Source organism: Alligator mississippiensis, chromosome 13 (assembly GCF_030867095.1).
Source record: "Alligator mississippiensis isolate rAllMis1 chromosome 13, rAllMis1, whole genome shotgun sequence".
Classification (NCBI taxonomy): Eukaryota; Metazoa; Chordata; order Crocodylia; family Alligatoridae; genus Alligator; species Alligator mississippiensis.
In genome coordinates, this window is record NC_081836.1 from 50,899,240 (window position 1) to 50,916,446 (window position 17,207).

A 17,207-nucleotide genomic window follows, 5' to 3' on the forward strand; every position below is an offset into this window, starting at 1 on the left:
CCACTCAACAACCTGAGCCACTAGAGTATGTGACAGGTGTTTGGAAAAGAAGCCAGCTGCCAAATGGACCGTGGCAACTGTCTAGACACAGAAGCATCTACATGCAGCTTTAGCTGGTAGGACAAGATGCCTTTCTTCAATCAGCAGTGTCAGGGCAGAAGCTGGTGGTGTAGGCTAAGCTATAGCAAGCAAGCTGAGGCATACAGTACTTGTAACAGATCCACATTCTTCACAGATTTTCCAAAGGATCCTAGCAGCTTTAACCTTTTGTTTAAAACTGGTAGGAGCAGCTCTCTAGACAGGAGTCTTACTCAGAGAGACAGATAATTGGCTTGTTACTCCTAAGAAAGAAAACAATATCTTAAAGCCTGGACAACAAGATTTTTTGCATTTGAGAGTCCCAATAGATGTGGCTGCACCTGTGCTTGCTCCATTAAAAGCTGTTGTACGGACACAGCTAAGATGGGCTTTGGTTTTTCTGCCACTCTTGTGCTGAACCAGTCTGTGATGTCACTAGTCGCTTAGCAACTATATACACCCAATGTTTCCATGGACAGCCCTAGCCCTCTTTCATAGATTCATAGATGTTAGGGTTGGAAGGGACCTCAATAGATCATCGAGTCCGACCCGCTGCTTAGGCAGGAAAATATGACAAAACATAAAGAAGGAAAAGTAATTACAGATCAAACAGCATCCTTTGCCTAGCCATGGCAGGTTTTGCAACTCCAAATCTACATCAAAATTATAACTGCCTAAATAATCAGACTGCTACAAGTCTTCTTTCATTTAAAAGAAAAATGGAAGGAAATTCAGTGACAACTTGGTTACTACAGAGTTAAAGTTGCCCGCTGGCATCAAACCTCTGGCAAAATGTTGAGTTTGGCAAAGCTCAAACTTCTGAACCCTAGGAAATAAGAGTTAAGACAAACAGCCACATACCTTCACCTCTGTGCTCTTTGAGCAATGTCCTGAAACACATACTTACTTACATTCTTCTGTTAAAAGTATACTGAAAAAAAAGCTGTCCTACAGAAACATTTAGTAGGGCTCTGTGAAGTTTTGGTCCCTGATTTGATTTGGTGGAGATTCAGCCCAATTCAGTGACTGAATCTCCAAATCCAAATTGACTCAGAGGATCCTTTAATCTCTCCGAATCGATTCGGAAAGATTCAGAGATTTAGACGTAGAGACAGGTGTAAATGTTTTGTCTGCATACCTCTAAGTAGCAAGGGCTCGCGAGCGCTGAGATGCAGGGGAGCATGGAGTGTGATCTGAATCAACGAATAGAATCACTGTCCCTGATTTGGGCCAAATCCGAATCAAATAGGGCCCACTTCACATACCCCTAAAATTTAGCTCACTCCACAGAAATAACAATTAGCTGTTGCCATTGCCCACTGCAAGATGACTCCTGCACCCCACTACTGACACAACCTATACACCACAAAATCAAACTGAGACTTTCTGGAAGGACCTCTTTGCTTTGATCACACCACCTAGGATCACAGAGGTGGTCAGCTCTGTTAGTCTGAAGTCAGGCAGAGTGGCACCTTAGAGACTACCTGGTTCAGACACGCATGACCTTTGGTAAGCAAAAACCTACTTGCTTAGCATCTGACAAAGAAGGCTGTGGCCTGCCAAAGCTCATGCCTCTCTGAACCTACTTTTGGACCACCTGAGGAAGAGGAGTGCACAAAGCTCTGCCTCTAGTATCTGGCCCTTTTAGACTGCCTGCATCATAATCACAATCCTGTTACGATATTCCAACTAATCCCTCCAATCATTCAACAGAGCCATACGTAATATAAAAATACAGCTGAAATGATCTCAAATAATTGCCATTGGCTATGGCCAGCTTTCAGAATAAAGATCAAGTGACCAATAAAGAAAAATAACTGTAGCTATTAATGGCTGGAGTTTTAAGTTGTGCTGATCTTAACATACTGCGGGGGGGAGGGAAAGAAAAGGGAGGAGCACAAGATGCCACAGGACAAACTTCAATCTACATTAACAAATGTGTTTGTCATTGAAGTAAGCACGTGCCGGGGTTGGAGCACAGCACCTCTTTCCTACCTCCATCTCAGTGTTGTGCGCGTGCACCTTCTGCACCATTTCTTCGGCCTCGCGCATTCGTCGGCTCAGCTGCGGCGAATGTTCTGATGGGGTCAGCTCGCTGTCATAGGACTCCAAAATTGCTCTCATTCCATCACGCTCCTGTTAAAAAATGGGAGAAACAACCCAGTTAGAGCTTCTACTAGACACAGGTGGTAGCATCTTCGAACAGGGACATCCAAAGTTCACAACCTTTCACTACTGCTGACTTAGGTGATGGAAAACACCCTCTCTCTCTCTAAAAATGTCTATTTCCCAGTTGTATTTCCTGCTGCTCACTTGTATGTACAGAGCCTACACTCACGTAAACTGAGAGCTCTAATAAAATCACATTGCTGTAAGAGTGGAAAAAATGTATTGCTGTACATACACATATACATTCCTTAAGGAAGGCACCAGGCATACACTATCAACCCTGCCTTTTGCCAACAACAAGTGAAGACTGAGCTCTCAAGCAGAAGTTATTTCTTGGAGACACCATTCAGTGTCAGCATGGCTGCCTTGAGAAGAAGCAGCGAGTTATACCGAAGCCGAATCGGGATTTTACACGATGAACAGTGAGGTTCAAATGACTGTAAAGCTCTTCTAATGACAAGTGCTCCTGTTCTTTAAGTGGAAGGTGGTGGGGCAATTCCCTAAAGTGATAGCATCACCCCTTTCTTTGCTTAAGAAAACTGGGGCTCACAGCAATATTCTGACTTTTTTTTTTTAAGCTTTGGATTGAATTAGTCTGTCAAGTCAAATCAGTCCTGAGGCCGCTGCAACTGTTGGGGCACCTTAGATCTGTACATCACTGGTGATTCTTCAGACAAAATTGACCTGATGGCGCCCATCTCCTTTCCAGGTATGGATGGCCATTGGCTCACAGGGAGCATATGCGCCCTTTGACAGGTCTTGTTTTTAGTCCTGCTGGGTGTCCATGCACCCTCCTCACCCAGGCTAGCCCAGGTTGGGGTGCCGGTTTAGTCGCCGACAACCTGACCATGGAATAGGCTGTACTGGTTTACATGGTACCAGATAGCAGAACAGATCAAGACAGGCCTGGCCTGCAGATAAATTAGACTGTACCAAAGTGCCAATGTTTTAAACAAAATCTCCTGGAAACAAATCTGCTCTTCAAGGCCTCTGACACTTCACCTATGTTAAACAAACAGAGCTGAACACTGGCATATTCTGTGCTTGTCATAAATCTCTCCCCCAGAATGGTGTGCATGTAAAAATGTGTTTGCCTACAGCCACTCTCTCTCTCCTTGCTGGCAGTTATAAGAAATGGGTCTTGTATAAGTGGGACCCTATTTAATTCTTTCCCAATTTACATAAAAACCACTCTCCTGATATGCAAGCTGCATCACAGACCAAAGGAAACTTCCACTGGTAGCTCTCTGTTAAAATATTGACCGTACATCGGCAACCCCAGACAGCCATGCTGCCTGCTTCTGAGATATTGATGGAGAGAAGTGAGGGCAACGTGCTGAATGGCAATACAAAAGGTCAGGCACATTTAACAAGAGATTCCTGTTTACACTGAGATATGCATATAGAGATTAGCTGGCTGATGAGGTATCTGATCACCTTTAATCATGTCAGGGAACTTAGATGCTGGGGAATTCAGATTAGAGAGCAGAGCAAGACAAATAAGCAAGACCCATGGTGGGGGGAATTAAAAAAAAAATAAAAATCAAAGAGCAGACATTCTTAGGAGGATCTTCTGCATGGCCTACTCCTCCCTTTGCATATTCACTCTATCAGAGACTAAGTGCAGACATTCAGGGAGATTAGGGGGACTTTAGACTGCATTCAAAATGGCCATCTGATCTAAAGTAAGGGGAATGGGGGGGAGATAGCTGGGGGGGATGAGGGGAGGCAAGCAGGCTGGGTGTGGGGGAGAATTGAGGGTCTGTGCAGGGAATGGGGGTCAAGCAGGATCTGCAGAAGTGATCATGGGGGGGCAGGCAGGATCCAGGAGAGGTTGCTGGGGTTCGCAGGGGGGTCTGGTGGGATCAGGGGTTATTTTTAGCCCCTTGGAGAACCTACATCTCCATGTCACCCCCACCAATATTTACTTGCTTGGCTCTCAGCATACTGAAAAATCAGGCAGCACCCAAAGCAGCTTGTGGGACGGGGGGGTTGGTTGGCTGTGGGGAGGACAGGGGTGCTGAGGGTTAAGAACAGCCGCGTGCTGGATGGGGCTGAGCAGTGCAGCCCGGGGCCGGGGTCAGCAGCTGGGCTTTCCCAGCCCCAGGGCTGCACAGGTAGCTGTACCGGTTCCACGCCTGGTCTCACCTCGATCAAGTACGTCTGAAACTACACCGATCCAGGTCTATCACAGACCGGGTTCCCCTATTTCGAGACCAGTCTGTGCGCACAAAACTGCTGTACTGTAAGGGTTTAGACTGATTTCTGATCACCGAGACCAGGTGTAAGTGTAAGGTCTGTACCCAAGGCCAACCAAGTGAGACTGGGTGGCCATTTTGAACCTGATCTAACCTCCCTCTAACATCCCCGAATTTCTGCATTTAGCCATAGTAACATATCACATGGCTTGGTGCATCCATGGAGCTGGACCTGCAAGTTCCCCTAAACCAAAGAATACCAAGGCAGTAGCAAGAGATAGTTTAGTATTTAAAGTTGTGGAGTTCCGATTCCAGACCAGGCTACTTATTCAACATTTATTCTGAAATACTGTACAAGTGACAACATCTTGGACATCAGGACTGTGGACTTCCCTAAGATAGTGCCTCCTGCCAATGCCTCTGGGAATCCGGCAGCAGGAGCCTCCTCGCAATGTGTCCTCAAGTACCACAGGAACCTCTGTGATGTGAACTCCCGCACCAACGTCCTATAAATAATTGAGATAAATCTGCCCATGTTTGCCAAGCTTAGCAGTGCTGAAATGTTTTTCCTGTAGCCCACCCCCTGGGGAGGCAGCCAGTCAGGAGTTATCAGTGTATTTTACCTAAACTGCAGAATGACAATGGATTTTCCCCTCCTCCCAAAATGAAAAGGGCTATATTTCAGAAATAGTCTATGCGATGCTACCAGTTCATCCCAGCAAGTTGCTAAGCCAAGACAGTCTTCTGCTTTACTGTTTAAATGTCAAATTCTTTAAAATACATTGTGTGCGCAGGGAGTGGGGGGGACAGGAAAGACTGGGAAGGGGAAGGACTATTCAAACTCAGGATGTGAGGACGCCAGGTTAGGGTGCTTGCTGAAATGGCTGCAAAACTCCTTCAAAACATGCATCATACTGAAAAGCCATGCAAGCTGGCTGAGGTTGGTTCAGCAGACAAAGGGGCCTGGGCCTCTAGTACGGCCCTTGGGTGGACGAACTGAATTAATGAAAAGAAAACAGGACTTAACCATAAATGATGGTCAGAACCGATTACTGGTCTTTGCTCAGACCTGCGTGGGAAAAAAGAGATTTTTCTGTAAAACCAGAAGCTCCTGTCATAAGCTATGGAAACAAAACTGCATGGACTTGACGGATATACTGAAGGAAAGCTACTTTCATGCTGGCCCAGGAGGACAGGTACCAACCACCTCTTAAGTGTAAAGTATAAATGCAGTTCTGTCAGGCTCCTTCGATATCTCTTGCACTTAAACCTGCATGTATTTCCTTTTCTCAAGTCAAGTTGCCTCCAACCCAAGAGAAAAAGATGACAGAAAAGCCTCTCCCCACCCCCAGACTATTCCACAGCAAAGAACTGGAACACAGCAGAAAATGTACTTAGCATTTATTTGATCCTTGAAAACAGCTGCAACTCAAGCTACAGTTGCAACATCCTCTCCCTCTCTAGCCCTCTGGTCCTTGTTTTCCCACAAGACTTAGTACTGTTTCAACTGCAAAAATCAAACAGGACCCTTGGCAATCCTCTTCAAACTAAGAACCCCCAAAGACATCAATTGGATGGATCCTCTCCTAGATAGCTATCTACCAGGAAAGCCACCTGCATTTAGAGATGATTCATTACTTGTACAGAGTGACTTATAAAGTACAAATCTTGGCTCCTAATCCACTGCCAAATGATGTATGCTTCAAAAGACATTTCCATTCATATTTTTAGCAACTTCCCCCGTTGCTTAACTAAAAAAAGGCAAATTTTACTCTGACGTTGGGACCAGGAAATCTCTGTAGGAGGAAAACATCTGTATAAATCTTTCCTGAAAGGAGCCATGGACAAGAGAAGTAGATGACCTCCAGAGGTCATCTAGTCCAACCCACAGCCTGAAGCAGATTCATCCCTAGCCAAACCATCCCATACAACCATAATCTAAAGCGATATAAATAAGATTGTCTTCAACCCTGACACCAGCTAGACCTAACATCCTAACCTGCCACAGGTAAAGCAGGGAGCAAAACAATGTAAGGAGGAAAGTGCAGCTAACCACTGTAAAAGTGTTATTCAATCATTCTGCTAATAGTAAGTCAAAATAGACAGAGCGTCTTTAATTATCTGAATAAAAATATTATCATGAGATCTGTTCTCCACTCCCAACAAATGGACCCCAACTCCATTTTCTGAATCCCCACTCACTAACAACCCACTCAAAACTCTTCCCTCACTCCTCAAGACAGTATTAGTCTAGCAAGGCAAGGACATCCTCATAGTGGTGTCCTGCTCCCAACAATATTCCTTGAAATGTAATCCCAATCTAGTTGTATCTGCTGAGGAATCCCACTTAGTCACTGTACGCCAACCTCTCCACTTTGCCCCACTGGATCTTTCAAATGATGCCACCTTTGCCTTTTATGTTGTTGCCCTTTCCAAAAGTTTAGAGGACACGGAGTCACTGTGAAGTGGCCCCAGCATGCAACTTCTGAACCGTATCTATTATCATGTTTCTCTCGTTTTTTGGAAACCACCTCCTCGCACACCACCCAAGTGCCTTTGGCACAATTGCTCACCCCCACAATAACTTCTCTTGCTCCTAACCCTACATTTTTACTCTCTCCCACCAGAAAATCCTCCACTGACCCCACCATGTGGGCCTGTTCATGATTGCAATTCACCCTGGGATACAGCACAGCCCAATCTAAACCTGCCATATGTGTTGGCCCATTTGCATTTGTTAATCTAAAGAAACCTGAAACCTAAAGAACATCTAATCGCTGTGAAATGGAGTCTAAGGAAGGAAGAGGAGAATAAGGTGTGAAAAAAGGAAGGATGCAGAAACCAGCAGCAGAATGAGCAAAACCTGCTAATAGCATACCCGTCAAAGGGATTTTTGCCTTGTCACTGCCATACACCAAGTAAACTGCAGTCAAATCTGTGTTGCGATCTCAGCCATGAGCTGCATCCAATTTCCCGAAAATCAGCTATGTTAACATATAAACACACATCTTCAAAGAAAGGCAAGTCAATTTTTACCCCCAGTTCCTCCTGGGATATTAATTCCTTATTTAAAGTTGTAACTTGCCTGTCAGGAATGAACAGCTATAGGTAAGGGAAGGTTACTTTGGACCCGAGTAGAAGCACAAGACAACTGTTTCAGGAGATACAATAACTGGTGACCCCCTCTACCTACAGGCAGATGCTAGGGGAAGATTGGCTGCTAACATATGAACGTAGCTCTTGCCTCGGATGTTAACAAAAGTCTCATATCACCGAAGTAGTACTACTGAGTGTCTCCAAACCCAGCCCTTGGCTTTCAATAACACAAGCATATGAGCAAGAGAGGTGGGATCCTGGGGATACAGGGGATACAACCAGAGGAAAAAATGTGCAACTAAAAATATGTTTAAGAAAGCAATTTGACAAACTCGTCGTCTGAGTGCTGCCCCCTATCGCTGTTGGTGCTGGTTAACCCCTCCCCAAGCACACATATAGGATCCACCACAGGCTTTCTAATTAGTTGAGTCAAAAAAGAAAAAAAAAAAAAAAAATCAATAAGAGGGAAATTAAAGTTACAAATCTAACTGGAGTCAGTCACATACCCAGGGAAAATTTGTTCCTAGGGTAAAGTTTATCTAGTGTCATAATTTTATTGAAATCCTATATCTTCCTATTGACTTTTATAGTTTCAAGCTGGATGCCAGAGTTATCATTATAAGAGTCTCAATGTTGCTCAAAGGGCCATGGGGTTTTTTTTTTTCCCTTTTATAAACAAGCTGTAATTGTCTGCTTTATTGATCAATAAATCTCTCAGCTGCCTCACTTTACCAAGGACCTATTCTGTTAAGTCTTCTGCACCGATCTCTAAAAGAAAATATAAAGATTTGGGCTTTTTCTAAAATTTATTTATTTATTTTAAGAGATTGTTTTGTCATTAGCAGTAACAGAGCAGGAATTGTGCTGGTTGGTTTTGATAATGGCTTTTTAATGACAGATTCTAGTCACAGTAAAATCCGCTTTATTTCCACATGAGTGAACTCCGACTATTAATCCAAAAAACAAACACACAGCTCACTTGCTCTCTCACTTCTGCATGGATTGGAGTCTGAAAGAGCCGCTTTGGAAAGTACAAATCGTAATGATATTTTCCACTCGGCGCCTTTTTGATGGTATGGAAGCGTTCCCATTCCCAGCGTTAGACTTGCCTTTTGCTTAATTAAAGATGATTTAAGGCGAATGTTAATAGACTCTTTCATTATGAGGAAATCAACCAAAGATTTTTTTTCCCTCCTTCTCCTCAGATTCCTAAGTCCAATTAATGCAAACTAGAAGAAATTTCAAAACTAGAGAAATAATAAGGATGGAGTTGCAACATTAAAAAAAAAAATCATCATTCACGATCAGGCTTAATTCAATCAAGTACTTCTGCCCCAAGCAAAATTACAAGGAGGCGGTGAACAAACAACAAATGACACAGAGTGCCTGTCTAAACCACCTCCAAATCGATCAAGGGAGTGAACACAGTGAACCGTGCCATGTCTCTTCCGCCTGCATTATCCCCAAATAAGATGTATCGTGGCACTGGGCATATATATCATAAGATCCTACAGGCTTAGTGGCATGCCCAGCTCTGCACTAAGGTGGCCATATCACATCCAGTCCTGCGGGAAACCGAGGGAGGGTAGGTGCAACAAGCTTCTCAGCAGTACCCCTTGCCATAGTCCTGAGCTGGTCCAGAGAAGACTAAAGTGTTTGCTGACCTCTTTTGCTTCCATCTGCACAATAATCGGTTAATCGTTACGGGACATTTAACAATTATTAACAAGGATTGTAAGAACACATGCCAGCATAGGGGAAGAACAAGTTAAAGAATATTTAGATAAATTAGATGCATTTAATTCAGCAGGCCTTGATGAAATTTACCCTGGAGTGCTCAAGTAACTAGCTGAAACAATCTCTGAACTATTCATGATGATCTCTGAGAACTCATAAAGGATGGGGCAAGGTCCTAGAAGACTGGAAAAGGACAAACATAATATCTGTCTTTAAATAAAGGGAATGGATAGGGAATTATAGAAGTTTGATATAAAGAGGACAGTAATCAACTGTTCTCCATGAGCACCAAGAGTAGGATGAGCAGTAATCAGCTTAATTTGCAGAAAAGGGGATTTAGATTAGATATTAGGAAAATCTTTCTAACTAGACAGATAGTCAGCACTGGGCGGGTTAGCTAGGAAGGCTGTGGAATTCAGTCACTGGAGGATTTAGAGACCACGCTTGTGTCAGGGATGAACTCAAAGTCTCTCCCAGCCATACATTTCTATGATCCATGAAAATAGACAGCATGCTAGAAATCTGACTGTAATATCAAGTAAGCAAAGACCTTTCCCATATATTGCATATTATATATAGTACACATTGCCAGAAAAATAAGTATGTCCCCAACATGAATATGAACGTTACACTCCGTAAATATTTATGTCCCATTATATACATATGTATGTATGTCCCATATATATCTATAATATTTTATTTTATATATGTATATAAATAAATAAAATAAATAAATAAATGGGACATAACTACTTACAAAAGTTAGTATGTACATGTAGGACATACTTAATTTTCTGGCAGTCAGGGTTTGGCTTAATGCTTTAGGTTAGATGCTTTTAAATATATTGCAAAGAGATAATATTACAATGATAATGAGCAATAAGAAGCATCAAGTAATAAAGAGTAGGTGTTATGGCAAAACAGGTTATACCCTTATTAAGTTATGTGCTCAGTTCTGTATAGAGTGCTGAGCATACATCTAACCTCATCTGAGAGCACCTGCCGTAGTGAATTCCAAGAGCTGTCCTTAACAGGAAGGGTGTCTGACCCTTCCTTGAAGAAAACACCAAGACTAAAATTTTGGGCCATCAGCACAATTCCTGCTGAGCCACCTCCAAGGAACAATTTCTTTTCTACAAGGGAATCTAAAGGCAGGCAAACATGACAAAGTGTACATGGGGAGGGTGGTTGGAGCATCTCAGAATGGGCACAGGACACAGAGGAGAAATCCTACTGAGGGGTATGGATGAGATGGAAAGCTAATCACTGCCACAAGCTAGATAGACTTGAAGGAGAAAGGACAAGCCATATTCTGCCCAGCTTGAAACAAAGATAACCCACGACTCTCAAGAATGTACAAAAACAGGGGAAAAGGTATCTCAAGACTTGACATTTTTAGAGGTATCATTTGAGCGTGTTTTAAGAGTAAATTAAAAATGTAAGAGAAGATTTTAAGTGCATTTCCTGTCATTTCATCTGCAATGGGAGAAACAACGTCCAGAGTGCTAACAGCTCAGATGGAAGAATACATGCAAGCAACCAAGGAGGGGAGGGGGATAAGACTCCAAAACTGGTTGTCAGGATCTACAGAAGCTGGATGAAGGTATCTCTAGCTCTATCTAAAAAAGGGTCCATCTAAAAAAGGGTTTCATAGAAGGTCTAGGCCTGAGAGTGTGCCCTGAAGTCCCAGAACTGAAAATAATTCTCAGATTCTGCCCTGATCCACAGGGCTTGGAAGCAAGTAGGACCAAGTAATTGGGTCCATTCACAACAGACTGATGTCTGTACACTGCATTACTGCATCAGACTGTAAAATATGCAACTTCTTTACTGAAACATGTATACATTAGGGGTGTGCAAAGTGGGCTATATTCACTTCGGATTTGGATTCAGATTCAGCCCGAATCGGGGGCAGTGATTCGATTTGTTGATCAGATCACTGTCCCCAATTCAATTCAGCTGAATCTGAAGATTCGATGCTACGCTCCCCGACAGAACCAGAAGTGGACCAGAAATGCTTCTGGTCTATGTCTGGGTCTGCAGCTGAGCACGCCGGGGAACCCCCTGCACTGCTGTGGGACCCCACCACCACAGTATTCATGAGCCGCCTGGTACCTTGCAGTACATAGAAAACGCATTTAAAGCTGTGTCTTATGTCCAAATTGCCAAATCTTTCCAAATCGATTCGGAAAGGGTCTCCTGATTCAATTTGGAGATTCAGCCACTGAATCGGGCCGAATCTCCACCGAATCGAATCAGGGACTGAAGCTTTGCAGAGCCCTAGTATACATGTAAAGTAGGGCTGTGTGAAGCTTCAGGTGCTGATTCGATTCAGAGGAGATCTGGCCCGATTTGACAGTCGAGTCTCTGAATCCAAATCGAATGGGGAGACCAATAAAAAGGTCCAAATTGATTCAAAGCTCTCTGAATCACTTCAGGAAAGATTCAGAGAACTTCAGAGATTCAGGCAGTCCCCACTTGCCGCCACAGGGAGCTGGACCTGGACTCCATGCTGGTAAGTGTGTGCGTGTGGGGGGGGGGGGGGGGGGGGGGGGGAAGAGTACCATGGGGGAGACTCCTGCCCAGCCCCATCGCCTGCCTGCTCCCCCAGCCCCCCTTGAGCACTCCCCAACCCCACCCGCTCTCCCAGACCCCCACCATGGCTGCCCTGCCTGGCCCCAGCTCCCTAAACAAAAAAAAGCCCCCACTCACTGTCTGCTGCAGCAGCCGTCAGGGCCTGTGGTAGAGCACACACACACAACCCCACCCCCGCGTGCAGGGCAGTGGAGATCACCACCACCAACAACTAGCAGCAGCTGGTGAGTACAGGTCTTTTTTTTTTTTTTTTTTTTTTTAAGAGCCTGGAGTCAGGGCCACAAGGGGCAGCCATTGACAGGGATGGGGCCTGTTTGATTTGACCAATTCAATGGTGGGCGAATCTCTGAATCAGATTTGGCCAAAATGGTTTGGGACAGTGATTCGAATCGCCGAATCAAATCACTGTCCCCCAAATTGGCCAAATCCGAATCAAATACTGGCTGCTTTGCACAGGCCTAATATAAAGCAATCTAAATTAGCATGCAAAAATATGCGATGCAAATTCATGACAAAATTTCATCTCAGAGCATATAAAATATATTGCTAAATAATTCAGGCTTCAAGAAGACAAAATCTTAGGTAAAGGAACTACCGTAGCTTTAAGGTGGAAATGAGATGAAAGAAAAATTAACTTACCAAAAAACAACTGACCTAGAAGTCAATTGTTATTTATTATTACTGAAGTCAGAACAATCAACACCTTTTATATTCGTTACTTGGACAAACGTTTTCGAAACTGTTTTATATAGATTCTCATGCTGGTCTCATTGTTATATCAAGGCACCTTGCTGTAGTGCATTAAGCAACATGACTAATACCTGTTGTACATTTTCTCTTACCCTGGGGGGAAAAATACGCACACATGGCGAGATAGATTTTTTATTACTACTACACACACAGCTACGCATATATTTGTCAAGAGAAAAAGAGAAAGAAATGCATCTCACTCGCAGAGCAGAAGGTGGCATAATTGGTGGTCCCTAAGTCCCTGCAAGAGTCAGTTCCACCGTCTTGGGCCAACCACCGAGAAGGCTTTCTCCTCCTTCAGAAGGTACATAATAAAGCAGTAAAAAGAGTGAGAAAATTGATTTTACAGAATTCATTCTAGAGAAGACGGTAATATGAAAATTAACACAATCTATTGGTGCCCTGTTGCTTGATACCATTACTTCTCTTTGAAGGGGTGATTGCATCAATATGCAGTAGTTATATCATTAAGTCGTACTTTGCAGTTAGACTTCCCTTTCCAAAGGCAAATTTTCACCATTTATTACCTCATCTGTACCAACAACAAAAAAGCTAAAATATGTGAAATGACAGGAAAACCAATAGACAGAGAACATAGAAGACATGGCTGTGGCTAGAGACACACAACATTGGCCTGAAGTAAGTATTAAAAAAACCCTCAAAGTTTCAACGACTCCAACTAAAAACGCTTTCACTTCTCAGACTTCATTCTTTGATGTCCTCATTTTACTAATTCTCCCATCACTAGCGTCTTCCAGAGAAGACACAAACTAGCCTCCTCATGTAACAAAGGCACCAGCCTCCCCTCTTTATGTGTTTAGCTGGTCATTTTGAGCCAAAGTTAGCTATTTGCAAACCTCAAAATAATTTCCTTCCCAGGCACAGCCTTCCCTTAACAGCTCTCTCCGTGGCTGACCTATTTTCACATTACTTTGCAAATTAGAACTAACTGCAGACACATATGTATATACACATCATTGACTTTCTGCTTGAGACCTCAATTAAAACAGTGTTTAAAAAGACTCCAGTCTAACTGCACAATAATAAAAATATCAAGAAGCTCTTACTACCCTTGCACTGAAACCAAGGAGCTCAGCAGACTTCATTTTTCCAAGTGATTCGTATCCCCCGAACGCACCCTTCTGCACATCCACCCTCTCCTTGTGTTATTGATTCTCAACCGGTGGCATCTTGTTCTTAGGGGAAGATGCTCTGAAATCTGGGCTTCTTTCAACCTAAGTTTTCTAGAAGATTAAAGACTCCAGCTTTTTTATTTTTTTTAACCATCCCATATTTTTCTTTTATAAATCATCCCACATCAAGCTTACCTGTTTCTAACCTGGATACAAGGGAGACGTGACAAGACAAGCAGATGTGTTGTGCAGTCATTCGCATAGCAAGCCATAAACTGAGGAGCCTTGTTATAGCCTCTCCCCATTTATTGTCTACCAGCAAGATTCCTTTTCATCCCATTACCTACAGCAGATGTTCTTCCCTCCCTCTGACACTTCACCTTCTCTCCCATGTTATCACAATGAAAGAGTGATGATGACACACAATGAAAGAGTTTTCATTGAGCCTGGCTCAGGAACACACCGCTGAATTAAGGACTAACACCAGCTTTCCAGACAACAAGCAGCTCATGTTGTGTCAGAGTCCCAAACCCTATACCTATACCCTGGAATCAACCAAATTTGAAAGGACTTAACATGTCTGAGACACGGAGATGGCAGAGCCACTTCTACTTGAGGTGGCCTGGTGCTTTCCATTAGAAGATGCTGTCTTCAGTTTCTTATAACTTTGCTAAAATTAAACAGTTTGGTCCGAAATGCCCTGTGCCAGGCGTCTGTCTCAGGCTTAAATTATTCTGCCTGAGACAAAGTAAAAGGATTCAACAGCTCAAAGAATAAATTAGGAAATGATACATTTTTCTCCATATTAGAAAAAAAGACTAGTCCAATGATTTGGATGAGAAGCTCTAGTGCTGACGCATGTATTTAACATTTGCCATGGGAGTTGCTTTGGTGCTAGCGATGTGCCTTTTCCTACCCTTGTGAAACAACGTCTGCATTCAGCCAAGGTAACAGCCTTTGAAAAAAAATCTCAGTCCCTCCATGCTGAGGACAGTTAACAGCTGAAGTCTCCAAAGTTTTGCTTGCACTGAGTACGTTTGAGCCTAGGGCTGCAGACGCACAGCAGGACTCTCCTGACCACTGCCACAATCACTGCAGGAGCCTCTCCCCAGTACCAGGGCTTCTCAGACTGCAGTGTGCATCTCCCCAGGTGTAGGAAGCAAACACCTAGTGGGTAAGCAAGAGAAGGGGTAGAAAAGCAGAAGAAAGGAATGGGGAAATATAAATGGAGGGAAAGAAAAGAAAAAAATCCAATTAACTATGTCTCTTAGGTTGGTGGAGTGGCTTCAGTGAGGTTGTAGGAGCAAAAAGACTTACTTTTTTAGTTATTAGTATCTGCAACATGGAATCATAGGCACACAAAGGAGCAGAACACATTTAAAAGGGGGTACGTGACTCTCAAAGGTTCAATGCTTCCCCTGCTGGCCCCAGATGTGTCGAAAAGGACCAGGGCAATAACAGGGAGGGTGGAGAGATGAGCTGAGGGGCTCAGGGGCAAAGCTCCTAAAGAAAGGAGCTTGTATGGAAGAGAGAAAATGCAATGAGAGGCAGGGAGGGAAGCTAGGATTGGCTGGGCCACGAGACTGGATTAGGGGTAGGGACTGGTAGCATGTGAACTCATCATTCATTCTGCCATTTCCTAGATTTGGGTGCTAGTCCCTGCCGCCTGAATGTTCTTCTTCAATAGGTAATGTTATTCATTGCATGGATTTTCTTTTGATACAAGCCAAGACCTGTTCAGGCTACTATCTTCCATACCATCCTGACTCTTCCTCATGCTCGGACCAGCTTGACTTTATACCCTCTTAACTGACCAGTGACTAATTCCACTGCAGACATTTTTCTTTCACTCACCTGTTCACAGATTGTCACTTTGAGAAACTCTGAGACACATTAAGTTGCTTCCATCTACACCAGAAGTCGTCAAACTGTGGTATACATACCCCTGGTATGAAGACATCTTGGGGAGGGAGGATGGAGGGGGGTATGCGGGAGAAATTGTGCAATGGCAGATTTAATTTTCGTTATAATAATAATACTTGGCATTTAAGGGGTTAAAACATAAAATGGTGGGGATACGCAGGCGGCTGGTAATTCTGGAAGGGGGTACGCACTAAGTAGGGGAACCTCTGATCTATACCTAGAAGCCACATGCAAACCGTCATACAATTTATCCTGCAGTAAGTTAAATATCTCCTGACTAAGCCAGCTCTGTCCTTTTCTCTCTTTCGAGCTTGTCTTGCTTCACAAGCATCTTAATTTGGCTAGTTATGTTTCCTACACCACCTACAGTTATAAGATGCAGGAACAAAGTTACAATGAAGTTAACTCCTACTTCTATTAGTCATTCATCTCTGTCCATCCATTCCCATCTACTCCCACTCAGCCCTAACTCTTCTGCAATATAAGATCATAGTTTCTGTCTCAGAGCACTGTTGGCCTCTCAAGAGGAGCTTTCTACTACATTTCCTAGTCCCTCCACTCAAGTCCTTCATGATAAATCTCACTGCATGCAAAAGGCAGAAGTCAGGTCTATTTACAGACCTCGCACAGAAATCAAACTCGTACACTCTGAAAGAGTTATGCTTCATTCTTACAAGCTCGCATAACTAAATTAATACTTTCAAGGAAAGCTGAACAACCCCATACCTCACCCGGACTGATCTGCTAGACAGATTCTCATTGCTGGCAATGCTGAAATGCAGAGTTTCCAGGAAAATATATCTGCCTGGGCAAATATCTCAATTCATCTCTGTTTATGAATATAAAAAAGATCATCCATTCAGAGAAAAATCACTCAGCCCAGTAAATTTTGTAAGACTGCATTAGATTCTGGTCTTCTAAGTGCACCTATAGCAAACCAATGTGTAAACACACATGCATCCACCCCTCTGCTCTTTGTTTCTCCCACCTGCCTAGCAAGTACCTCAAATAATGACATCTTAATCTCCTGCGTGACAACTAGTTTCATAGAGTTTAACCGTTAAGGGACATTAACCAATCTTCTGTAGATCAAGAAAATCAACTCAGCTCTACAGTAAGCGAGCGCTGCTACCATTATAAAAGGGCAGGGGGGAAGGGAGGAGAAGTGGAATAAGGACTCTCATTAAACGGCACGCTAGAAACTGTATCTGAAGTACTGAAGAGCATCCTGCATTTATTCATGTATGCAGACAGCCCGTTCTTTGAGCAGAGAGCTTGAGAGGATCGGTGAGTCAGACGAACAAGTTTATCCCTTCAGCTCAATGAAGAATGTTAAGTTGCTTTTTAAAATAGCGTCCTACTCCTTCCCCAGGTCTAGAAGTGCTGCAGCTGGGGCCTCGTGCAAAGAACAAACCCAGTGTTTTAGCTGATGCTTCAGAAGTCACGTCACCGCCCGCGCTACATTAAAACACTTCAAGAATAGTGATTTATCTTAGCAGACTGTAGTCCCTCCTGTACACAGACAGTG

At 43.4% G+C, this 17,207-nt stretch overlaps 1 protein-coding gene across 4 annotated transcripts in view; it reads right to left on the minus strand.

Moving 5' to 3' along the window:
* MAD1L1 (mitotic arrest deficient 1 like 1) overlaps positions 1-17,207 on the minus strand; it is a 488,928-nt gene that overhangs the window by 266,464 nt on the left and 205,257 nt on the right. For all 4 annotated transcript variants that reach the window (XM_059716930.1, XM_014610725.3, XM_019494775.2 and 1 more), the window contains one exon: positions 2,074-2,214. In XM_059716930.1, the coding sequence (XP_059572913.1) occupies positions 2,074-2,214 (141 nt within the window). The remainder of the gene's footprint in view (positions 1-2,073; positions 2,215-17,207) is intronic.